Source organism: Eurytemora carolleeae, unplaced genomic scaffold, assembly GCF_000591075.1.
Source record: "Eurytemora carolleeae unplaced genomic scaffold, Eaff_2.0 scaffold968, whole genome shotgun sequence".
Lineage (NCBI taxonomy): Eukaryota > Metazoa > Arthropoda > Copepoda > Calanoida > Temoridae > Eurytemora > Eurytemora carolleeae.
Genome location: NW_019396981.1, coordinates 11,690 through 37,481, shown reverse-complemented (window position 1 = coordinate 37,481; position 25,792 = coordinate 11,690). Strand labels below are relative to the sequence as shown.

Genomic DNA, 25,792 nt, shown 5'->3' with positions numbered 1-25,792 from the left:
TTTCTTTGCTGAATTGGGGAGAAAAAGAACTTTTCATGGGAAAACTAATAATTTTCATATTTCCCCCAAGCTTCAAAAGAGATTACACAGATACAATATAAAATAGCTTTATCACAAATAAGCATCAAGAATAACTCTTACATTTTTATCAAAAAATTGTTTTTATAAAATTGTCGTTAAAATAAATAAAATCAATGAAGGGAAAGGAATTGAGTCTTTACCACAAACTCTGCTTTTCTAAATCCTATATATTTAGATTCCAAAGTCCTAGACCTTAGATATTTCAAACTATGAATTCTGTTAGATCAAATAATATAAGTTTGAAATATCAAAGATTTACAACATTTGGTTCCAAAGATATAGGGATTATAAAATCAGAGTTTGTGGAAAAGACTCAATTCCTTTAACAAATCAAAATGTATTTAAATCTTGAGACTTTGGTTTAAATAAATCTATGGAGCATGTACAAAAATATAATTTCAATGAATTATACTCAATCTTAAAATAATTATATAACTGAAATAAACATAGATCTTTTGGTTCCTTTTTTTCAAATCTTGAATAATGATTTTTATAGATAATTGTGAAATGTGCATTGATAAATGTTTCATTTCATCCCAGACAAAAGGAATCGATGATTATTGAAATTGATTAATTGAAAATGATGATTATTCCCAGGATTATCTGAGATTGAATTTAAAGAATTTGAGCCGCGGTTTAAATCCGCCAAAACCCGGTTTAAATTTAGCGCCGGCTTAAATCTTGAAACATTTGATACAATTTTAAGTGGAACCAACCATGTTTAAGCCGCGGCTTAAATTTAAACCGCCGCTCAAATTCTTTGAATTCGGCCACTGGATGACTGATTACTGTAGAGCTGGATGATTAATCTCTAGAATAGCGGGATGACTGATTACTGTAGAACAGAGATGGAATTTAAAGAATTTGAGCCGCGGTTTAAATCCGCCAAAACCCGGTTTAAATTAAGCGCCGGCCTAAATCTTGAAACATTTGATACAATTTTAAGTGCAACCAACAATATTTAAACCGCGGCTTAAATTTAAACCGCCGCTCAAATTCTTTAAATTCGGCCACTGGATGATTATTCCCTAGAATAGCTGGATGACTGATTACTGTAGAACTGGATGATTATTCCATAGAATAGCTGGATGACTGATTACTGTAGAACCGGATGATTAGTCCCTAGAATAGCAGGATGACTGGCCGAATGCTACATTTTCAGATCTTTGATTGCCTGGGGTAGATCGGGCAGTTTCATTTCCTAGAAGCATATTCATAGTTGCTAACAATTAAACATTGAATCATTGAAACAACAACTGAAACCATCAATCAATCAATCAATCAACGAAGCGATAAACCAATGGATTTAATTCATGAACTAATTCATCAACCAAAATGTTACTAAACTAGCCTGCTTATCATCCCACCGAACATCTTACAATAATTGGGATTTAGATAATCAAGACTAATCTTGCAAAATATTGGAAAAGACTCGGCAAATGCAATCACAATCAGATCGGGGTTTTTTTTATTTGGATATTTCAAACTTCGCACTTACGTCAGGTTTCACATCAGTTTCTGGTTTTAAATTCAATCTTAAATCATCTCAAATTACACCTAAACATCAAGATATAGTACACCTAAACATCAAGATATATTACACCTAAACATCTAGATATGGTACACCTAAACATCAAGAAATAGTACACCTAAACATCAAGATAAATTACACCTAAACATCAAGATATAGTACACCTAAACATCAAGATAAACTTTCAGGAAACCTTTGTCCTTAGATTTATTACGAACTATCACAACGCTTTCCAAAAGGCTGTTATACTTGTAATGAGAAACTATAATTCAACCACATTCTCTAGTGCTAAATTGCCTAATTGTTTATTGTAAAAAAAACATCATTAACTCTTAATTGGGGCCTATTACTCCGACAGCGGAGGTCTGAGTCAGTTATTAAGTTGGTAACTTTATATTGTACTGATCTACTTATTGCCATGATGGATAACTAACGTAAAATTTAAATCAAGAATTGGTAAATGGGCTTTCTCAACGTAAGCCATGAAATAAAAACTTCATGGCGTATAAAAAAATTTTAAATTTAAGAACGTTTTATATCATTTAAGTATTATATAACTCGCATTTAAAGTCCTATATTTCAGGGGTCAATATAATTCCTTTTTCAATCCCATTTGGGATTGACAAATTTGAAAGAAATGGGGGCAAATTCTTTAATTGGGGGCAAATTTTTTTTAAATGATAATTTAAAAAAAAAAATTAGGGGCATTTTTATTTAATTGGGGGCATTTTTTTTAAATTCGGGGAACAAATGTTTTAGTGGAATTTGAAAAAAAAAAAATTTTAATTGGGGGCATTTTTTTTTAAATTGGGGGCAATGGGGTCAAATGTGTTAGTGGAATTTGTAAAAAATTTTAACTGGGGGCATTTTTATTAAAATTGGGGGCATTTTTTTTTAAATTGGGGGCAATGGGGGCAAATGTGTTAGTGGAATTTAAAAATTTTAACTGGGGGCATTTTTTTTTAAATTGGGGGCAAAAAATTGTTTTGGGATCGAGATTTTTTTGGGAATTATATTGACCCCTGCTATAATTAAAGTAAGCAATGTTTGTCTAACTTTTAATAATTAATTACATTCCGTCAACGCTTAAATTTTTTCAGTCTCTTGGATGCGAATAGAAGAAGATTTGACATTACCCCCCCCCCCCTCTCCATTTATAAACATTCTTGCACTGAGAGTGAGCACCCCCCTCTCCCATCTCCCTTTAATACCAGAATGGAGGGGAGGATAATTATTCCCCCCCCCTCCCTTTAATACCAGAATGGAGGGGGGGATAACTGGTAATATTTACCTTCTCCATGTGAAATATCAGATCTAACTCACAAACATTCTCAAAACATTTATCAAGGGTTTCTACAAACACCTAAAATATACAATTATTATTATTAATGTCCTGAGCAACCTACGGAGTATTGTGTTTATCAGATATCATGATACATGTGTGAACAGCACATCAATCCATTTTATATATTTTTGAGAATCAAACCGAGGGCAACAAATTATTGTCGATGCCCTTGAGTGAAAAATAAAAAAAATAAGAGTAAATTTCTTTGCACACATTTTGCAACTTTTCACACAAACATTCATTTAATTAGAGGAAAATAATGATTTTAGAAAATAAATACCCCTGTTCGAATCTATCTTGATTCACTCAGGAATTTTGAAACTTATCAATGAAATTTTAAAAATAAATCCATTTTACGCAAACTGTGCTTAGAAATCATTTCATTGTGAACCGGATCCGGATCCAGGTCCCAAACCTTATTTCGTCAATATTCATTGATTTTTTAAAACAAATGAACGGTTGAGGTTTGTGCTTTAACAGCGAAAAATATGTTTTTACCGAGTTTTGGTCAATATTTGGCCCCTTAGATCCGGTGTCACGTTAAATAAGGCCCGGGCGTTATACTTGGTCCTCAAAATTCGTATATTAGGAAAATTACCGCTGGTTATGTACAAAGTTATAGAACGGGGGGAGGGGGTCCAAAAATTGTTTATTTTGACTGACCCAAAGCATGCACATTATCATTGTTATTGAAATTGTTACAATTTTTTGTTTGGTAGGCCATAAAATTAAAAATTAGACGCACACACATTATGTACATTATTTAGGCATGTTTTCCACTCTTATGCAGACTAAAATTTTAAATGTGTTTGTTTACTAATGCCGTCTTTGAATTGCACCCGGGCCCAATATTACCCCGGTCTGGATGTAACGCTACACCGGACCCAAGAAGTCAAAATATTGCGGATTCAATGGATCATCTTGATCCCAAGCACTTTCGCAAAATCTAATTTACTAACAGCATGAACTGTTATAAATATCATAAATATTTATGATTTTATCATTTTCCAAATAAAAAAATGATATCTGTTAGATAATACTATGCATTAATTATTGCATAAAAATCAATTATGAACTAACCTGAATCAAATCTAAAATTCCTAGCTCAGACTCTGAGGAATCCACACAAAATACAAAATACAGGGTTGCATAGTGGCGGTAGATCAACTAGAATACAAAATATCGGTAAATCAACTAGAATACAAAATACAGGGTTGCTTAGTGTCAGTAGATCAACTAGAATACAAAATACAGGGTTATATAGTGTCGGTAGATCAACTAAAATTAAATAAATATGGGAGATAGAAATTCAGTCTCACCCATAAACTCAAAATTTCTAACTCCTGTACGTATCTTTGCAACCTGATCGTGTAAACCTTCGATATATTAATATAAAGCTTTTATTGTCTGATCTAACCGAATTCATTTTACATAATATTTACTGCAAGGGACATGTGTAAACATCTATGTTGTTTAATTCTTTGAAATAAAGCATATTCAAGACGGATATTAAAAAAGAATAAGTATTGCTTTTTTAAAACTTATTTAACATCATATTTTACTTACAGGAGTTTAACAATGCTTTCATGATTTGGTATTGAGGGGAAATTGTCACTACCTGGGCGTAATATTACCCAGGGTACTTTTCAACGTCACAGAGGATCCATAGAGCTTAGGATGCGGATTTCAAATAATACCTTGTAATCTGATCCTCCAATATTTCAAATAATACCTTGTAATCTGAGCCTCCAATGAGTGAACCACCCTCCAGGAAGTTGCAAACATTATCATCTCGTTTCGAGACTAGTTGGAAGGTTTCCTTAATTATCTGCTGCTGCTGACTTTCATTCTAAATATAAATACAATAAGAACTTCATTTATAAACTTTATTTGCTATTGTAAATATACCAGTGTTTCGGATCCGGATCCGGTCGGATCCGTATCATTTGGTCGGATCCGGATCCGGATCAGGAAACGTTGATATGGATCGGGTAGCGCCAAAAATTAACCAAAACCATGGAATAAATAAATCAAAATGGTTCGTAAATGTATTATTTACATGACGAAAATTTTTCAAAATTATCTTTAATAATTTAATGTTTACATTTATATAATAGTAATGACGACATTTTTAACTTTAGGATTACTATAGTTTATAAATTATAACCTTGCATAACATTTAATAGGGAAAATCCGATTCACAGAATCAAAAGTTACCTCGGATCCGGATCCGGATCCGGATCCGAATCAAAATGAATGGATCCGAAACACTGAAATATACTATGTACCTTAAAATGAGTCATTTTGTTGAATCATGTACTGTTTGCAGTTCAATAAGAAGATAAATAAATATTTGTTGAAAAATTTGTCAAGTCAAAATTATAAATAAAGTAATAAGCTTTAGGCTACTTTAAAAGAATATTGTAACCTCAAATCTTTTTTGATATTATTAGTTATGATACTTCTAGTTATTTTACAAATTTTCAACTTTTACACAAGCCATTATAAACATCTGATTTTTATCTATATTATAAAAATGAAAAAAGGAAACATTTTTTTGAAACGCACTATTATATTGCCATGAAGTGACATAAAATATCTACAACAATGTAATCAAGAGCTTGTTCTGATATATAAAAAGTGTTTATGTTAGGCATGAGACAGAACTCGGTCATATTATTACTGGTCTGTACTTTTAGAATTCTTAAATATAATATTAAGTAACCGGTATAAATACATAATAATCATAGTTTCTTTGGATAAAAGGGTAGCGTTGGCAATTTCTATTGGCACTCTTTGATAAAGGGTGACTTTAAAAACATTTACAGTTGCTCAACTATACTTAAAAGATAAAAAAGATAATCAATTATCATTGTAAGTTGTTCAAAACAGAAAAAAAGTAAAATTAATACTAGAAAATATAACTTACGTAATACTGGTAGAACTTGTTAAGTCTCGGTTTTCCATGGTTATTAAAAATCAAAATTGCTTTGATCATCTCTGAAAACAAACATTACCATAATTGCCTGTCTGACATAGCTTTGCATAAAAAAAATCTAGTTAATTCAAATGTCACAAACACAGTGTTATTTTAATTTCAAAAATATTAAAATCTTTTTCAGCAAACTGATTTTCTCTTTTATTTCTTCTTCATCTTTCCATATTCGTTTGTTTTTCTTTCTCGCCAGGTTTTCAGATTTGAGGAGAGATTTAGCGTAAACTTGATTATTTGATTGATGAGTGGAAATTGTTGCAAACCCTTCCTCCACAAGATTTCTAATATTAGACATCAAATGTGTAGGACCCATAAAACCCGTGGAACAACTGTTGGAAACTAGGACTCAAGTAGTATGCGCATGAAACACCTATTTCTAGAGGTGCATAAAATTCTTACCCCCCGAGGGGAAAGAAATCAAAGACCCAAAAGGAGGGGAAGGGAAGTAAAAGGGAAGGAAAAAGGGAAGGAAGAGGTGAAGGAAAAGGTAGAAAAAATGAGGGAAGGAAAAGGGAAAAGGAAAGAGGAAAGAAAAAGGTTGGAAAAAGGGAGGGGGAAAATGAAAGGAAAAGGGGAAGAAAAAAAGTTTCATTTTTCGCGAACACAACCTTTAAGTTATAGAATTTGGGGAAGGAAATCAAAATAAAATTTGAATTGGGGGGGGGGGGGGATTAAAAAAAATTGGAATTATATACACCCTGTCTATTTCTCTAATAAGTTAATGATCAACCTACTGTTAACACTATTTGCTTTGTATAGTATGTCAAAAACACATACTGTTGCTTAAATGTTGTCGTCTATGTGGGTCTTCATGTATAAGAATTTTTCTTCAAAATATCCAAAATATACAAGGTGACGCTTTAAAGAGGGTTTCAAATTGATGAATTTCCTTGCTATACAGTCGGACCAGACACCCCAGCTCTTCAGTCTGAGTTCACATATCAATAGATTTTCCTTTCTTTCCAACAGTTTCATCTTAATCTAAACACAGGGGTTTATACTTGCAACGATTTAATCAATTTCAAGGAATGATGTCGTTACTCCGGTAGAAAAATGAATATTTGTACACCAAAAGGCAGCTGACTTGAGATTTTAAATTATAAAACATTCATGAAATTTCCCAATAAAATTAAGAAGCAAATATGGTTGTTAAAAAGAGAATATTCACCATTAAACGTTAAATTCCCATACCTTCTTATCCTGTATACGTAATCTTAAATAATCCTCACATTCATCTGTACAAGCAAAACAATGGACTTATAGACGCAACAGATAGAAGTAAGATTAGTAGCGATCAAAAGCGCTTTTTTTAACGCATTAAGCCTATACCACCTTTCATTTTTCGCGAACACTCCCTTTAAAGAAACTTTAAACATAAGATTTGGAATTACTTTCGATATTTTGTCATTAGTTTTCAAGCAGGATTCTTCAGATGCCATTTCACTTATCTGCTAAATTCTTTTACTTTTACTGATTTTAAAGAAGAAAAAATCGTCACACATAAATCAACATTAAGATGGTTGAAATATTACAATAAAGAGAGACAAAAGAACAAGAAGCATAGCTTTCTATAAACGTGTTAAAATCTTTTATTTTTGAATTATTATTAACTTTCCATTATTTCCTTTATATTGAGGAGAGACATGTATACCATGAACTGGTATGTGAAGGCTGGATTGTACTGTACGTAACGGAAGCTGGAATATCGGTACATGTGATACGTGCAATACTGGAACATTCTCTGAAGTATTAAAAACGTATTAATAGAAAGAAATGATTAATTGATTATGCTAAAATTGCAGAAATTAAAATCTGCTATTCTATCAAAAATTACAATTCTAGCATTGAGTCTTCATACTGCAGGAAACCAAATTGAGAAAAATCTTATTAAAAGAAAAATGTACAAATGTAAGCATAAATAAGAAATTTAAGGATTTCACAATAACGTTTTCAAAATCGTTAATAGTTTTTGTAGAAAATCAGGATAAAAATAATGAATAAGTTAAGCAAAAGAAAAAATAATTGAGTTTATGCTTAAAAATATTTTTAAAAATTTAAGTATTTTTTACTAAAAACAAAAGTACCTGAATTCAACTTTTGAATTTGTAGTGAGCGAACCCTGCCAAAAATACTGAAAACGACAATGTTTTTTTGAATTCAGGTAAATTCTTAAAGTGTAGTTCACTAAACAAGGATTGTTTACAAAATCGAAAGCTATTTGATATAATAACAAATCAAACAGCTGTTATTCCGTCTTATAGCTACATCTAATTTCTTATAAAAAGAAATTAATTAATCGTCCCTGATATTTTTTTGAATAAATTCGTCGGGGATTTCTGAGATATTCTTGAATACGTGGAAAGCCCGCAAACTCATCCCTGCAGAATAAAATATAATTTAAACATAAAAAGGAATTTACGTGGTTTGCGCGGTAAGATTTTACCCCCCCCCCCCCATACACTCACCATTCATTTTATACAGATAAAACAACTCATTAAATATAAATTCTCTGAATTTACCAAATATTTGTTTTATATAGAAATTAGAAATAATTAGTAGGTCTACAAGGGAACCCGACCTGGAAACCCCAGACATACATATATAAAACAATTTAGGGACATACAGTTCAAAACCAGTTAAATGCCCGACTCACAACGTTGCCATCTAAAACTTTTTAATTATATCAACAGAAAAATAACAGTCTATTTTCTTTCGTGTTTTTACTGTATAATTCCACTTGTCTCTACAAAACCTGCAATTGAAAAGGTCCATTTCAGACTAAAAAGTAGGAATATCTCGAAACACTTTTTTAGACAAACGTAAGAGTGCAACGTTGCTTAATGGGCATGACACTCTTTTAATTTTGAGTCACATGTACTTGCGTTAAAATACCCTTTAATTAACAAATACCTATTCTTATAAATCCTGCTAAACCAATGGTATAGAATCCGTAAGTGATTTCTCTCTTATACTCGTCAATAAATAATGAGATATGACTCAGGGAGGACTTGTAAGATCCAGAGTCAACCTTCGTTACGGGGTTCTTAATCTCATCCTTCATCTTGAACCTGTTCTAGTTCAACATTATTCTCTGAAAAGTTTTAATAAATATATAAATACATAACAACGGCACCCGCAATCACAGCCAAATTAGATTTCAATGTGTGTTTACATTTTTATGTTACAAAAATGGATATATTCAACAAGATAACATTTTGATATGATCTACCTATTCGGGGTAAATAATGATCCACAACCTTCCCGGTTTATGTCAATTTCTCGCTGCATCTGAAAATAAGAACACATTGTTCAATGTTCACCCCGCTAGAAGCTAGGTTTAATAAAAAAAACTGTAATTTATACAGCTTCTGAAAGTAGACTTTTTGTTTTGTTCTAATACTTTCTTAAATTTACTTTCAGAATCTGAAAAAAATCAGGTTTTATGTTTTAAAAAGGCAATGAACATTTGTATCGTAATAATATGCATTTTTCATGAAACTCTGTTCTTAAAAACCAAACCAAACATTTAAAATTTGTATTTTGAGAGTGGGGGTCTCGCAAAATGTATTACCTCACAATACAGTTGCCAGTGATTTTTCTTTCCCACTTCGCCAGCAGCGCTTCTCTGGGCACCATGGCAATAGCATATTGTTTAATTCTAACCCCCCCCCCCTTAAGAAATAAATTCATTTAAATCAATTCAAATTCGAAAAATCAAAATTCTGAATTACTTAAAGGGAGTGTCTGGCTTTTGATTGATTGATTGAGGGTCGTTTATTTCTTTGTGCCTTATTACTGGCAACTTAGAAATTGTAGTTGAACTGAGATTGCTCACAAAGCTCAACTGTTGAAAAAATAGAGATTATTAAAATTTTCGTAATTTTTAAAAATGGAAGGTTTTTGTCAAAAATAAGTGAAAAAAAATCAAGAAAATCTAAAGAAATGTTCTTGGTCTGGATCCGCATCAAAATCAAATGGATTAATTATGCCTTTTCATTATTTAATCATATTTAATTTAAATTTATTTACCGTAAAAAATAGTTTTTGACTAAATATTTTTGTAAATATCCAACAATATAACAATGTATTGCCAGTTGCCTGAATTGATTGAAGGGGAAGGTGTGTGAGATAAAGGGTTTTATTTTCCCAGTCTCCAACCAGTCATCTATAGCCTAGGGTCAACAAATACTGAACAATGAACATATTGTACATGTTCCATATATTAAACGTATAAGTACTACTTAAATATCTTAACCAAATTTAATATGTTGAAGATATTCAACATACTATATATATTGAACATTTTGAACATATTGAATGAATTCAGCAGATTGAAAGGATTGATAGGATTGAAAGGACTAAAAAAATTGAAAGGATTAAAAAGAATTGAAATGATTGAAAGGATTGAAAGGATTAAAATGGGTGAAATGGTTGAAAGAATTGAAAAAATTGAAATGGTTGAAAGGATTGAGAGGATTGAAAGGATTGAAAGGGTTGAAAAGATTGTAAGGATTGAGAGGATTGAAAGGATTGGAAGGAGGATTGGAATGACCGGATGTAAGATGGAAACAAGGTTTTTTAGGGCTTTACTCTCTGAACTAAAGAAATATTAAGATTTTACGGGAAAAAATATTCTTTTGGAGATAAAGTATCAAACTTATGAAAAATGAAAAATTTGCCTAATGATGTGCAAATTTTTCTTCTTCATTTTTTCCTTTATCATCAAAATTCTTTATTCTTAAAAATATACACCCCTGAATGGAAACAAACAGAATAAAGTGACTGATATAGTTTGTAAGTTTTAAAGTATTCTGCCTGAAGTCTGGGAATCCTGATATTAGGATCTAGACGGGTATTGATGGCAACAGGACATCCAATAATCTAAAATAAATAATTAAAAAATAAATAAAATTATACCAGTTCAAAAAAATGGACAAAAAAATCAGATAAAGATTATATAACGACTAACGAGCATAACAGTATCATTTGCAAATGTCATGCTAAACCTGAAATACATGTACACCGAATTGTGTGGAGGGGTGGGTACCTTAGAGCCTTCGTGCTTTCAGGAAGTCATAATATATAGATAGATAGGTAGATCAAAGACTATATAAAGATGCTGCATCGGAAAATCTATGCAAATTCTACGCACTTTGTTTGGTCTAGTAAAGATTGTATCAAATGTCGTCTTCTCTACAGAATATTAAGAAATTTTTTGCTTTGAAGTTTGATTCCATTAAATGATTCATACTTTTGAACCCAAACTCCCACAAATCAATTGACGAGTTGATCGGTTTGAATATATGAATTTATGCAAAATTATTTCTTTGCTTAAGATGAAACAAAAGACGACATTAACTTATTTTTTTTAATATTTTATATTTGATACATTTGCCCTACCCCTTTCACAGACTAAAATGTCACTCTGTAGCACGTAAAAAACATATTTGACTACACATAAAATTTTCATTAACGATTATTGGCTATTTTTCATACAAAAGAGATGTGCGTAATTTATTCACAAATTCAGGTTTATTTTAAAAAAAGATCCTTTCATCCAACAAATTAATATTATTGATTTTTTATTAACGTTTAGCACAAAACATTCACAACTGTTGTGTTAAATAACTGTTGTTTTAATGTTGATTGTTGGGTGCTCAAGCAACCCAAAGACATCAAATCTTTACGTAGTGTACACAATAGTCGGATAAATCTATAATGCAGCATCTTAAACAAGATAGAGCGACTTTGAGACAGATCATTTTTAAGATTTGGATGAAAACCATTTAAATTTAGCTACAATTCAAATGTTTTTTTTTATAATTTTGGAAGTTTCAGTTTTTGCTCCTCTAGAAATATTTTACTGTTAACCGAAAGTTCTGGATTTGGTTGAAGTTTCTCTTAAAAAAAACATCTTGACTGTAGGTGACTTGATTCTAACCCCTGACCAACCTGTGCTCCTTTCATCATGATAAGGTTTGTTGGAATCATGTTTGCTGAAGCATGATCAGCTCCAGCTCCTCTACCTCCTCCTGCTAGTGGAGTACTTGTCCATCCTATCACACAATACCGACCTCCAAACCTAGATTCACAACAGTTAAGATCAGTTTTATCAACTGAGAACTAGACTTCTGTATTGTTTTTCCTGTAAATATAACTAATCCAATTTAAAGTACGACGGATGAAGCTTATTACTTTTGAATATCTCTCAATTAAAAGACAAAAGTTATATATTAGTGTTATCTCATACAACCTCTGTTGAATCACGTAAAAAATTGTAATCAATCAATCAAATCTTAAAGGGCATTGTAAAGGGAAATTTGTATTTTTGCAGAAAAAAAACCTTTAATCCTAAAAAAAAGCCATTACCTGATTGATTTAAGTGAGTCCCTAGCTAACTGAGTTCCACCCACCGTATCGTAAACTAAATCTACTCCCTAAAAATATAATTAAAAAATATATTTATTAATTACTGCCCCCTTCTTAATTCTAAGCTGGGTAGGGGGGAATGCACGTTAGAGCTTAAAAAAGGGGATAGAACTTGCAATGTTAATTGCAATTGATTTCCTTTTCCCAAAATAACATTTTTAATTTTTCTATCAAATCAAATCAAATCAAACCAAATCAAACCAAACCAAACCAAACCAAACCAAACCAAACCAAACCAAACCAAATCAAATAATCAAATCAAATCAAATCAAATCAAATCAAATCAAATCAAATCAAATCAAATCAAATCAAATCAAATCAAATCAAATCAAATCAAATCAAATCAAATGAGTCAAATCAAGTATAATGAAAGGAACCCCTATCCGGAACCTCAGACTGCTTTCACCATCGTGCAGATTGAGTTCATAATAATTCCGCTTCTTTATTTTTTTACACTTGATGGTGGTAGTTGGTAATCTAAGTGTACTACATGTACGATCTGTACGATATGTACAAATATTAGAAGTTAAACTGAGTGTTCCTACCTTGAATCCTAAGGATTTGATATATTTGTCTAATCTGATTTCTTCGTTATAGTTGAACTTTCCAACAACTCTAATTAACAGGAGAAGATTAGTTAAATCTTGTTATCTTTAAGCCGAGCAAGAGAGAAACTATGGAACTAAAAACTAACCAACTTCTTATTTTCTAGTCTTCATTTCTTTGCAAACTGATATTGTAACCTTTGATATTACAAACTTAGACTAATTGATCTTGGAGAGGAGAATTCGCTGTTAGAAATATCAAGTGTCTCTGATTGCAAAGAAATTATGAACACATTGAAATGTAATCTGTAAAGAACCCCGATATAGGTGATTATGTGATTATTTGTATATTATGCGTAGGAAGAAAGTGCAATAATCAATATTATGACAATAATTTTGATTATTACACTTTCTTCCTACGCATAATAATATCATACTACCCTTACACGAATAATTATAATTATTACACAAAATGGGTGACAATAACAAGAATTATTCCTGATTTGGCCACGTATTAAATCTATAAGAATGTGGTATAATATATTATTATTGTTATTATTATAATTATTAGAAAATAAGAACTTGTGGGGAGAGTTCAGTTCCTTAGAAATTTAAAACATTAAAAGTTAAATATAATTGCTTTTCGTGGCCATGCATGTGGCTCTCCTGGCGTAAGTAAATGATAATAATACAAATTTTAAATACTGGCATGGGAATCCAGCTTTGACAGGAATCCATCAAGTTTTTCAGCTAAATTTCGAATCTTTAACCAAGCTAAAAACATTCTCGTGGTTTTTATGAGGTCCTCAATTGAGGCAAATTGGTCATACTTCCAAGAGGTTCATGAGCTATGATCGGACATTAAAACAGACAACTGGCAAACAGGGATTACTACTTAATATATATATATATGTCGATGATGAATGCTTGAATGATATATCTATAAACCTGCCTGCCGGTGCCATAGCATTGTTGTTCCACGAGATCAAGTTTAGCCTGGCTTCCACCAGATATAATTATATCCGCTCCTAGAATACATTCATTTAGTCGTCTTTGCAGCATACAATTCAACATCTCCCGCCCCCTCCCCTTCTTAAATTACAGGAAAAATAAATTTTTTAAATTACATGGAGTGGAGCCCCCAGACCGTCTTCGGTGCGCAGCGCGTCAACATGCAGCGTACGGCCTGAATATTGATCTTAGAAGATTTTTCTCAATACTTAGATACTTTACTCCTGTCGAGTCCCCAAAAATTTTCAATTTTTTTCAAAAAAAATGGTAGATAAACTGAGCCAAAATATTAGTTTACAACCTAATCCGGGGATGTAAGAGATTAGTTTAAAACCTAATCCTGAGAATGTAAGATATTGGTTTATAACCTAATCCTGAGAATGTAAGAGATTAGTTTACAACCTAATCCGGGGGATGTAAGGGATTAGTTTACAATCTAATCCTGAGAACTTAGAGATTAGTTTACGACCTAATCCATACAGAAAGAGGTGCACAGATTAGTTTTCGACATATTCCTCTTGTAAAGTAAAGAAGCAGTAAACCAGTTAGGCAATAGATTAGATAAGACCTAGTCATGGCAGAAGAATACCGTGAGTACAAAAGTTTAGTTAACAATCTAATCCGTGCTGTGAAATAGATTATTTTAAGACGTAGTCATTGCTGATGTAAACAGAGAGTACAGGAGATTAATTTACGACTTAATTTCTGTGTTTAATGTAAACTAATGATAACACTGTCCTTTTGAAACCCAAAAACCCAGGTTCAAAATNAGGTGGGTTGAGGATAACAACCTGTTGTTACAGCCAACTCAGGTTTCCGGAAACCCTTCACCCCGGTTCACCTGAATCCAGAAATCATTAATAGAACAAAACCTGGGCGGATTTAACAGACAACCCCAGGCGTGTATGAAATGCATATTACGAGGGGAAGTACTGATGGGTGAAGTTTATTGTGGATTCCCTTTAATTAATTAATATTTACCAAGTGCTGATGCTAATTGTACAGCAGCTAACCCTGATGCTCCAGTAGCTCCATGAATCAATGCTAGTTCACCTAAATAATATGAACAACCTTAATTCTGTGAAGTGAGCAATGCACATTTTTCTAAAATCATTTTAAAAAACTAAAATAATTCTCTTCTAGAATTTCAAAGACATCTGTTATTTGTCCATATTGAAAAGAAAAAATTAATTTCGAAATTTTAGGTTTTTAGATCGGTCTAACGATACCTCCCCTTTACAAAATTTCTCAAAAAAGCACAATACAAATGTTTAATTCACCTTTTTTTAATCCACCGCAGTGAACTAAACCATGGTAAGCTGTTTCATAAGCACCGTTGAGAACAGCAGCCTCACCCAAACCAAGGCCGGCAGGTAACTTCCTTAACCATTAATATTAAATTATACATCCTTGTGACTATACTGTACATAAATCAAAGAATGGCATCAACGATTGAACAAGGTTCCCTTAACACCGATTTCGAAGTATGGCCAAGGAAAACATCCAGCAGAGGTGAATAATTTCAAGAATCATTCAAAAGAAAAAAAATCTTTTTTCCCTATTTTCTTTTTTCGCCTAACCATATCATCATTATTCCTCTTAATTTAGTTTGTTAAAGGCTTTATCGAAGGTAATTGAAAAGGCAGCCTCCCGCCCCCCAAAAAAATAGATCGGCTGTGATCTGGGTGGATGATCTTTAACGAAGATAAAAAAAAACCTTATATCTATATTTTCTTCTCTGTCTAAAGTGTACGAAATTTTCAGAGAGCGACTGAGTTTCATACAGTGTAGGACAAGTAAGAAAATGGCCAGGATTTTTCCCATTAATTATGAAAAATTACCTAACTGAAAATGACGGAGCCAATGAATATGACGCCATTCCACCCCAAGCAGCATATTCTCCATAACTCCTGTAAGCAATAGAATAAAAACCTACAATTGATTTTATGGTAACTAGTTTTCTGTTAAAATATTCTACGTTTCTACCAGTAGTAAACTATTACAAATCAAATCAAATCAAATCAAATCATTCAAAATCTAATTTCTTATGAGAGAGATAAACATTGAACAAAATCTCCAATAATTTATAGTTCATTTGGAATATTGACGAGAAAATTTGGAAAAATAGAATTTTGAAAAATATGAGAATTTGGAAAAATAGGAGAATTTTGAAAAATAGGAGAATTTGGAAAAATAGGAGAATTTAGAAAATAGGAGAATTTTGGAAAATAGGAGAATTTTGAAAAATAGGAGAATTTTGAAAAATAGGAGAATTTGGAAAAATAGGAGAATTTAGAAAATAGGAGAATTTTGGAAAATAGGAGAATTTGGATAAATAGGAGAATTTGGAAAAATAGGAGAATTTTGAAAATAGGAGGATTTTTGAAAAATACGAGAATTTAGAAAAATAGGAGAATTTAGAAAAATATGAGAATTTGGAAAAATAGGAGAATTTGGAAAATAGGAGAATTTAGAAAAATATGAAAATTTGGAAAAATATGAGGATTTGGAAAAATATGAGGATTTGGAAAATATAGGAGAATTTGAAAAAATAGGAGAATTTTGAAAATAGGAGAATTTTGGAAAATAGGAGAATTTTGAAAATAGGAGAATTTGGAAAAATAGGAGAATTTGGAAAATTAGGAGAATTTAGAAAAATATGAGAATTTAGAAAAATAGGAGAATTTAGAAAAATAAGAGAATTTGGAAAAATAAGAGAATTTGTAAAAAATATGAAAATTTGGAAAAATATGAGAATTTGGAAAAATATGAAAATTTGGAAAAATATGAGAATTTGGAAAAATATGAGAATTTGAAAAAAATATGAGAATTTGGAAAAATAGGAGAATTTGAAAAAATTGGAGAATTTGGAAAAATAGGAAAAATTTGAGAATTTGGAAAAATTGGAGAAAAGGATATGAATAGATTTGTTATAATTCCTTCTCGGAACGCTAATTCTCCTGCAGAAGAAACTAATCCTTGAGGTCGGATTCTAACTTTCTAAGAATGGCAAAATTGAGTTAACCAACATTTCCATTCTCCAGTGTCAACTACACATATCCATAGATAAAGATAGATTGCGCATAAGACGACATTTTTCATCTTGAAAGATATAAATATACAGAGAGGTTTTAAAGACATTCTATTATATAGATTAACTAGGTTGGTTGTGAACATCGGCTATTCTTATGTCATTGAGTACTTGTGGTGTACATGAGTTCTGTAGAGAGAAATTTAAGTTAGTTTAGTCCTTCTCATGTCCTTCTTCAATTCTCGTCAATATGATATATTGCTCAGTGAAACATTTTTGTTCAAATAGTTTTACACTCTATTATGAAATCTATTAAAACGCCAAACCACCCGCTTATCATTGAAGTACACTTTGACCCCCAGAAGTATGAGTTCGCGGACTGTACAATTCTTGGTGATTTTGCGTACATAAGCTGTCTATGTTTATTTATTTATCTATGCACATATCTCGTTAAACTCTTACGATTGATTGAATCTGACGCTAATTCTCCTTCTAATGAAACTACGACATAAGGTCGAATATAAAAATAGGTAGATTGAGCTAACCAACTTCTCCAATGGGGTCAAGTGTTCACTTAAGAATAAGTTCAAAAACTTAGTTTTACACTTTCACTTATTTAGATCTAACTCCAAAATACGAGACATGGATGAAGTTACCTTGGACCAGTATTAACTATATCCCCAACGTAAACCTTATCTCCAATACTCAGCACAGAGTCTAAACCTAAATTAGAAGTTAATATAAAGTATAATGATAACATAAACTGATTTAGTTATATAGTTATATAGATACAAGTGTTTGACAAATATTATAATTGGAACAATTTTTACAGTTTAATTTAGCAAGAACCTATCTATCCATTGTTGCTGGTTGTTTAGAATGAGAAGCCCCCTTTTTCAGCAATTAGTACATATTAAATCAAAATCATCAGCAATTAGTATACATATTAAATCAAAATCATCAGCAATTAGTACATATTAAATCAATGTCATCAGAAATTAGTATACATATTAAATCAAAATCATCAGCAATGAATACATATTAAATCAAAATCATCAGCAATGAATACATATTAAATCAAAATCATCAGCAATGAATACATATTAAATCAAAATCATCAGCAATTATTATACATATTAAATCAAAATCATCAGCAATGAATACATATTAAATCAAAATCATCAGCAATTATTATACATATTAAATCAAAATCATCAGCAATGAATACATATTAAATCAAAATCATCAGCAATTAGTATACATATTAAATCAAAATCATCAGCAATTAGTATACATATTAAATCAAAATCATCAGCAATGAATACATATTAAATCAAAATCATCAACAATGAATACATATTAAATCAAAGTCAAATAAAATTAAACAAAAAAATAGAAGTAGAAGAAAGCAAAAAGAGGTGGGAGTATAGATTATTATTTTGGTAGAAGTTATTCGTTTTGGAAAAAAATTTTATTGTTTTTTAATAGTTTGCCTATTTTCACCTTTGGGAAGAAAAGCAACAGTTCCACTATATTCCATTCCAGGAGTGTAGGGCAGAGGAGGTGCTTGCTGATATTGTCCTAAATATTCGATAATTCATTTCTAGTTTTGAAAATATTACCTCCCTTCTTTTAACAACACTGCCCCGCTTTCAGGAAATGTCAGTGAAATGTCAAGTGCCCCTCTATGTAAAGATGGCAATGCCCGAATCACAACGGTACCCTTCAAAAGCTAAATGTCTGATTAAGGAAGACTTATATATCAAAGTTAACAATTTTTAAAACTGATTATTTTCAATGGTGGTTTCTCTACAAGTGACTTGCCCATTTCTACTGCAGGAAAAAAAGGATTATCAGATATACACTTTAAACCTATACAAACGACAATATCTTCAGTTTTCTTGATCGGAGAAAGTTCAAGGGTACCGTTGTGAATCACGCATTGCCATCATGGAGGGCCAAATACAATACTTATTATTGTAAACTGATCTTAACTTAAATTAAAAATCAATTAATCAACAATTTCTGATTACTCAAATTAAATCAGTCAATTGAGAATCTAAATGATTGAATTTCAATTTTATATTTACCAGCAAACATGAGTAGGTCAACCCAGTGTACTGCACAGCTATCAACTTTAACTTATCACACATTTGTAAATAAAGGAATTTAGACATTTAGATTTTTAAAATTTCATAAGATCATAAAAAATGTCGAAAGGATAAGAGTAATCTAAGAGAGAAAAAAATATCATAAAATGTATTCCAAATGAAGCCTGAACCTAGAACTGCATCATCAGGAATATCTGTATCCCTTATTTCCTGAAAAACAGAATAATGATTTAATTAAGATTTAAAACACCCCACGTCACTTCCACTCAGCTGAAGTCGACAAAGGGTCTAAATTATGCAAGTACACCCCCCCCATAACAGTGACTTCATCGAGAAAACAAAAATTTAAATACTTTTTGAATAAATAAATTTAATAGGGTCCAAAGTTATAAGATTTATGCAAGAATCAAAAGAACTTTTTTAGATCTTAATATTTATTTTGTAGCAGAGATTAAGATATTACAATTGTATTACAAGTTTACAACTTTCATAAATGGAAAAACTACATTATTTATTTTCTATATAAATGATTCATATGATAGACACAGATTAGACTTTGAATGCCAATGCAATATTTCGCAGCTGACTCCCTCGTCATCCATTGCTGAGAAACAACAGAACTTCCTGTAGTTATTAACCAACTGATATTTAATTTGGTTGTCTACTTTTTCATATGCTCTAATTGCGTTGTGTCTAACTGGGCAAACTGTACAATCTTTTTCTTCACAGAAAGTAAAAACTGGGTTTGCAATGTTCACAGGTGGTTTTAGTTCGATTTCAAGTTCAGTTTCAGATTCTGGACCAGCTTCAGTCTCAAGTTCAGGTTCAGGCGCAGACTCAGTCTCAGGTTCAGGTTCAGGCGCCGACTCAGCCTCAGGTTCAGGTTCAGGGGCAGACTCAGAATCAGGTTCTGTTTCAGGCGCAGACTCAGTCTCAGGTTCAGGTTCAGGTTCAGGTGCAGACTCAGGATCAAGTTCAGGTTCAGGCGCTGACTCAGGATCAGATTCCTTAGTACCCTTAGGCCTGGAAAGAAGATTGGTGTTAGGTGTTGATGGTGTACATATCCCATCAAGCTGGGGAATAGGGGAGGAAGTGATGGATGGAGATCTAGCTCTTTTCATTTTGGCTTTCCTATCTTCTAGTAGAGGAGGTCTAGCTTCATTCACGGGGTTCCTTACAATCTTCCATGGGCGCCCGATTTCCTGACATGGGGACTTTGACACATCCCGCAAGGGTTGTCTAGCTTCTTTCAGGGGGACCGCACTTCCTTCAGGGGGGACCGAACTTCCATATGGGGGGACCGCACTTCCTTCAGAGGGGACCGCACTTCCTTCAGGGGGGAAGGGGACCGCACTTCCTTCAGGGGGGACCACACTTCCTTCAGGGGTGACTGCACTTCCTTCAGAGGGTACCGCACTTCCTTCAGGGGAGACTGCACTTCTTGCTGGGGTAGTCTCACTTCCTTCAGAGTTGACATCACACCTCTGTTTCTTCTCCTTCTCCTGTTGACGGGTCGAGAAACTCTAGAAAATGAGAAAAATTCTTCTCCATCTTTAGTCCGCAGGTTAAGCTTGATATCCAGTCCTAGATCCACTCCTTCCCTATACAACTCCAAGAGTTTATGTGTAATTCTCATTGTTTGTGTTTTAAACTCCCCGCCATAGCAACAGCTAGCTGGGTCAGCTGGTATCAGGCTAGGAGAGAGAGAGTCACAGAGATGTGTTGTTGCTAGCAGGGTTAGGGGGAGACTGAAAAAGACAAGAACTAATACCCTTCATTGATGTAAGTAATATTCATTAATACCTGTTTCACAATCTTCAAATTCTTGACGCCCTCAACAGGATCAGAGCTAGAAACAAAAAGCCATTTATTTTCAGTTATATTTCTGAATAGATAATTACAACCCCCCCCCCTCACCCTTCATCATGAAATATCGTTAAAATCGTGTGTACAAAAAAGATAGTAAAAATCTTCTACTGGACGGAGCACGGTAATTTCCTAAAAACGATTTTTGGACTACCCAGCCCCCCCCCTTCCTATAAATTCTGTACATGGATCTCATATGTAACACATGGATATAATTGGTCATGTGGTCGCAGCGCCCGGCCCCCGTGCCACGGCGCTCTGCCTCCTGGCATGTCATTGCCATAGCCCGCGGCCCCCTAGCCTGTCCTAGCCGCAGCGCTCGACCAAAAATTGTCTTAACCTAACCTAAAATAATAAAAAAAACTAATAATTTTCTCAAATCATCGTTCTCTAGGAAATTACCCACGCATATCGTCCACAAAAAAATCATGTTTCATGACAATCAATGTTCAAACGCATTCAAACGGGTTGAAATTCAATTCATTTTCAGGGTAACTAAAACCTGAATGTTAAGGCGGGTGAAATAGCCTAAATAGAAGTACTATTATTGTTCGCTAGTCCACAAAATCTACAATATTCACTGTAATATCGGTTTAAGAATCGACAGAATTAGTTTAGGACATATCGGCTGTTTGGAATATCTATCAGCTTGTAGGCTTAACTTTGTTCCAAAATTTCAAAATTAGGGTGTTTAGTGGATTCTTATATAGGTTACCAACCTCTATAATATGCCACTACTTATAATATTATCTACCTGACATTATTCACGACAATCTTCTGACCAGTGAACATACATCTTATTGTCAAAGCTTTAAAACCGTATTTAGAAACTAATGTTGAAGAAATAAACATTTTCTCAAAACAGGTGTTCATTTTCTATTCTCTTATAAAACGTAGAAATCCCGTCGTCATGTAGCAACAATATGTTTCGAGGATTATATTGTAATTGTAGGCTTTTCTCTCGGTTTCCACTTTACAGAGTAAGAGCGCTCAAAGCCGCAAATGTTATATTTTCCAAGGAATCATAGAAGTTTGAACTTAAGTGAAGACGACTACGAGTTTAGAAAAACACATATTTTTTCGATGCTGTATTTTTGAACCTACGCTCCCTACGCCAATCCGTTCTACTGCCCATTCGACCTAATAACACCAACACCTGGCTTTTACAGCAGCTGTAGGTTCGATGCACTGTAGGTCGGATGGGCACTTTAAAAAAGGCATTGGTGCATCCGACGAATCCGACCTCTGTAAGCTGTCACAATTGGACACGTTAGAGGTCAGATAACTAGGGGCGTACGAGGGGGGGGCAAGCCCCCCAGCCTCCCCCCCTTCGCTTTCCCCCTCTCAGGGGGGGCTCATGGGGGGGGTTCTTTAAATATTACATCTTCCTCTGCTCTTAACAAAAAAAGTTTCATTAAAAAAGCTTCAATACTGCCTTCAGTGTTATAAATATATATTTGATATCATAATTTATTACACAATATGTATAATCCTATGAAAATATATTTATTTTTTTAGAAACATTTCCATCTATATATTTTTCATCCCTTGAAGCTTACACCACAGTATTAAGAGATTGCCTGATTTGTGCCCCCCCCCCCTCCCCCTTAAGAAAATTACATAAATTTAAGTTTGCATAGTTATAAAAAGGTATCAATATTTTTTTCAAAAAAGGGGTTTTGTGCCCTCCCCCCCTACACAAATGCTCTCGTACGCCCCTGGGTATACCGGGTGTTCACTGTTCATTGGTACAATGTTCACCATCAATTAACTAGATGAAACACTGCAAGTGGCCCTACATGTAAATATCTGAACTCCACAGTACAATAGGCCGTTATGCATGTTTATTTTTACATGGCATTAGCCATTGCCCATACATGGAATACATGTAAATATTTTCAGTATAATAGGCCATAAATGATCATTTCTACAAAATTTAAAGCCGTCAGTACTCAGTGAATGTTAATTTCCCTTTATAGTACAGGGTGTCCCACGAAACATGAAGGCAGTGCAAGACAACTTGAAAGTTGTCTTTGAACTTTTAATCTATTGATGACATTCAGTTTTCTACCTACACTATACCGAGCTTGAGGGCCTAGTGACATCCCTGAACCTAAATGTTCTAAAAATCTCGCGAAAACAAATTTATCAAAATTAAACAAATGGCGGGATGAGAGCCATTTAAGGAAATAATAGACAAAAAAAATACATTTTCAAAATATATCGACATGGATATAAAAAGATGCGTCTCAAGCCACTGAATACTATATTAATTTTTTGAATTTTGAATTGTTTGATTTATGGACAATAAAACGAGTTTTTATGGGACTCAAATTTTCAATACAAAAACCATTTTTTTGTTTTTAATTGGTTTATTAATTAACAAATCCATTTTAAATCAACTTTTATGAATTTAGTGTCTTATGGCCGATCTTTTGATTGAGGATCAAAAGATCAAAAGAATTTTTTTTCAGTCTTACAAGTGACTCTTTTATCCTTTTTTGGGTAAAAAGGGCTGCGAAAGAAATATAAGCAAGCAATATAAAAAGCAAATAAATCAACCAACCAGACTGTTTATATGTATTAAATGTGTATATATTTGTATATTTTTGATAAAATCATAGTGACCCTAACTCGCTCTGCTCGCACGGAACAGTCAAAAACCTGTTTTTACTCTTCCAGTCATGATGAACTAAGTTGTCCTTAGGTTGAATATTCATTAAAAGTACTGGAACATCCTTTAAACTCCATAAATAAATGTAATTAAATATATATATAGTATTTTCAACTTTTTTCAGTTTAAATACATTTTAGATGTTTAAATATATATTTTTTCCAAGACAAAATGTTTCATGGGTCTAACCCAACCATCATATATTTGAGTTTTTAAACTTCACATTTTATTCAAAAACGAATTATAATACATGTTTTTTATTACAATTTTATTTACAATTTTCAAGCAACTAGTAATTGATACATTATTTTAATTCAGATAGTCATTTTTACCAACATTCTTATTTTCTGTCTTCACGCACCTCTGACCCTGTAGTAAAAGTAAATTCAACCTAAAGTCTGACCGCGTTAACCTTGTTGCACCGGCTAGTCCTATTGAGTGTCTGCTTTATTTACCCAATGTCCGGGGGGCACAGTACAATCTGGGACCGAAAAGGTTGACCCGGCTCGGAAATTCAAATGTTCACTTTATCATAAGCCAAAAATCAGACTAAAAAAATTATTTAAACTTGTTCATGAGCCTTTACAAAATATTCATTGTTTAAACATACATTAGCAAAAATTAGGGGGGGGGGGGCAGAAACTTATTCCTCCTTGATGTTTCACAGAATTTATGTTTATGGATTTCATATGCATTTTTATAAAAAGATTTTCGAAAAATGGGCAGTTAATTGTGGTCGTGTATACTCTGCGTACATATTGAAACCAGTTCTCTTTGGGCGGAATTTGTAAACAAGAATAGATGCATCAGTGTTCGTTTAGTATCCGAGGAGGTTAAAAGCGATAAATTTGATAAATTTGATAATTCACATTATAGTTTCCTATGACCAGAATATTTCATTGATTTTTTTATGTGAAAAATGGATCCCATGTCAGGCTGTAACATTCGTCTTGTGTTTACATTACCGCCCAGAGATAGTACACTGCAGTACTAAAGATGCGTACACTTCTGAAATAACTTTCCTTGCATTACATCCTTGCTTTAATATATTTATATAATAAAGCTCTTCGCTCATATATAATATCTATAATCAATTTATTCTTTAATGAAATCCTAGATCAGCTTTCCGTCAGGTTTATATGTTTGCTGAACCAAATGAACGGCTGGACCAAATTGGGTGAGATCTTTCATGAGGGAACTCATGATTACCCCGGGGCTGGAAGTAACATAGGATAGACTTTAAAAATGTTGGAAAGTTTTGAAACGCCGGGTACTTTGGCTAAAATTTCGTTTAATTTGTTATATAGTAGGCGTACTTCTCGTACTATGTGTACTTCTGCATAGTACTATATATGAATATTTAGTTAATCATTGTAAACCAAAATCAAACTTGGTAACTGAAGAGTGCAGACCAGATCTGCACTGCTTAGTGCATGAAAAACTGGTTATTTTTTGCTTGCAAGCATCAATTTGAATTTTGCAGGAAAAGTACAAGGCCTCTTCTTGAGTGGAATTTATGCAATTTTATTATTACTGAATAGAGGTGGAACCTTTTGAATTAAATGAACTAATTTAATCGGTTTAAATGAGTTGAACTTTTTCCCCCCTTTAGTCATGGTTAGAAGTAAATTTTTTTAACCAAATAGGGAAGAGAATTTGTTCAGCTCATATTAATAAATTTGAACTTTTTTATTGAATACTAGCAGAAGAGCCCGGCGTTGCCCGTGTAAACAAATTTGAGAGAAATTTTTTCTAATTCATTTTAGTGTCCACAAAAAACTTCAGCCCAATCGGTTCAGCCGTTTGGCCGGCTGTACGCAACATATATATGAATGTCTTGTTCTATTAAACAGATTTTCAATTTCAAAAGTTACCCACCCTTAATGATTGAAAGAGGTCTGAAATTTTCCTCTGATTTGTACTTTTAGTTTCATAATTCTTACATAAATGTAAAGAGTTTAGTTACAGTGGAATTTAAATATTATCTGGACATTTCTTGGGCATTATTCCGTAATTTTAACTTAATGGTAGAAGATGGAATTTTGTTCAAGGGTTTTACTTAGCCCCCCCCCCCCACTGGACTTGGAGATGTGAAAAATAAGAAATTAAGAAAAAAAATGTGGGCCTCTGTGCACTGGACTGGATAGTTATACAATAAGCTATACAAAATTGG

The 25,792-nt window shown here is 32.8% G+C and overlaps 2 protein-coding genes and 1 long non-coding RNA gene across 5 annotated transcripts; all 3 read right to left on the bottom strand.

The window, feature by feature from the left end:
• Nucleotides 1-357: 357 nt before the first annotated feature.
• On the bottom strand, nt 358-1,306 carry LOC111710754 (uncharacterized). 2 transcript variants are annotated; one of them, XR_002767124.1, is made up of 3 exons: nt 1,067-1,306; nt 798-916; nt 358-684 (listed from the first exon to the last, which is right to left on the bottom strand). It is a non-coding gene; the product is annotated as an uncharacterized LOC111710754 (long non-coding RNA). The 2 variants fall into 2 exon arrangements; XR_002767123.1 differs by having other exon boundaries at nt 1,096-1,306.
• A 416-nt stretch (nt 1,307-1,722) lies between these two features.
• LOC111710753 (AP-3 complex subunit sigma-2) lies at nt 1,723-6,232 on the bottom strand. Its single transcript, XM_023484878.1, has 5 exons — nt 5,887-6,232; nt 4,690-4,806; nt 4,038-4,124; nt 2,904-2,975; nt 1,723-1,776 (listed from the first exon to the last, which is right to left on the bottom strand). Exons 1-5 carry the CDS (start codon nt 5,953-5,955, stop codon nt 1,738-1,740), a joined length of 384 nt encoding a protein of 127 aa, XP_023340646.1. The 5' UTR covers nt 5,956-6,232; the 3' UTR covers nt 1,723-1,737.
• Nucleotides 6,233-8,268: 2,036 nt separating this feature from the next.
• On the bottom strand, nt 8,269-21,942 carry LOC111710752 (quinone oxidoreductase). Of its 2 annotated transcripts, XR_002767122.1 has the most exons (19): nt 21,700-21,942; nt 20,883-20,928; nt 19,250-19,289; nt 19,059-19,109; nt 18,472-18,549; nt 17,625-17,691; nt 15,779-15,847; nt 15,218-15,318; nt 14,919-14,990; nt 13,879-13,954; nt 12,927-12,996; nt 12,322-12,389; nt 11,905-12,034; nt 10,768-10,833; nt 10,051-10,124; nt 9,524-9,577; nt 9,182-9,240; nt 8,863-9,043; nt 8,269-8,330 (listed from the first exon to the last, which is right to left on the bottom strand). XR_002767122.1 is itself a non-coding variant. In XM_023484877.1 (17 exons), the coding sequence occupies exons 1-17, from the start codon at nt 21,816-21,818 to the stop codon at nt 9,219-9,221; spliced, it is 1,203 nt and encodes a 400-aa protein (XP_023340645.1). In that variant the 5' UTR covers nt 21,819-21,942; the 3' UTR covers nt 9,066-9,218. The 2 variants fall into 2 exon arrangements, 1 of the variants encoding a protein (XP_023340645.1); XM_023484877.1 differs by lacking the exons at nt 8,269-8,330; nt 8,863-9,043 and having other exon boundaries at nt 9,066-9,240.
• Nucleotides 21,943-25,792: the final 3,850 nt, after the last annotated feature.

What these genes read in the sequence shown, in the direction of transcription:
- LOC111710753 (XM_023484878.1), bottom strand. Translation starts at nt 5,955, where the DNA reads ATGATCAAAGCAATTTTGATTTTTAATAACCATGGAAAACCGAGACTT. An exon ending in ACAAGTTCTACCAGTATTAC is followed by an intron (nt 4,807 to 5,886) that starts GTAAGTTATATT and finishes ATTTATATTTAG; the next exon opens with AATGAAAGTCAGCAGCAGCA. An exon ending in TTGGAGGCTCAGATTACAAG is followed by an intron (nt 4,125 to 4,689) that starts GTATTATTTGAA and finishes TTTGTATTCTAG; the next exon opens with TTGATCTACCGCCACTATGC.
- LOC111710752 (XM_023484877.1), bottom strand. Translation starts at nt 21,818, where the DNA reads ATGAACACCTGTTTTGAGAAAATGTTTATTTCTTCAACATTAGTTTCT. An exon ending in TCCTGATGATGCAGTTCTAG is followed by an intron (nt 19,110 to 19,249) that starts GTTCAGGCTTCA and finishes ATGTGTGATAAG; the next exon opens with TTAAAGTTGATAGCTGTGCA. An exon ending in ACTGGCAACTGTATTGTGAG is followed by an intron (nt 9,241 to 9,523) that starts GTAATACATTTT and finishes TCTTATTTTCAG; the next exon opens with ATGCAGCGAGAAATTGACAT.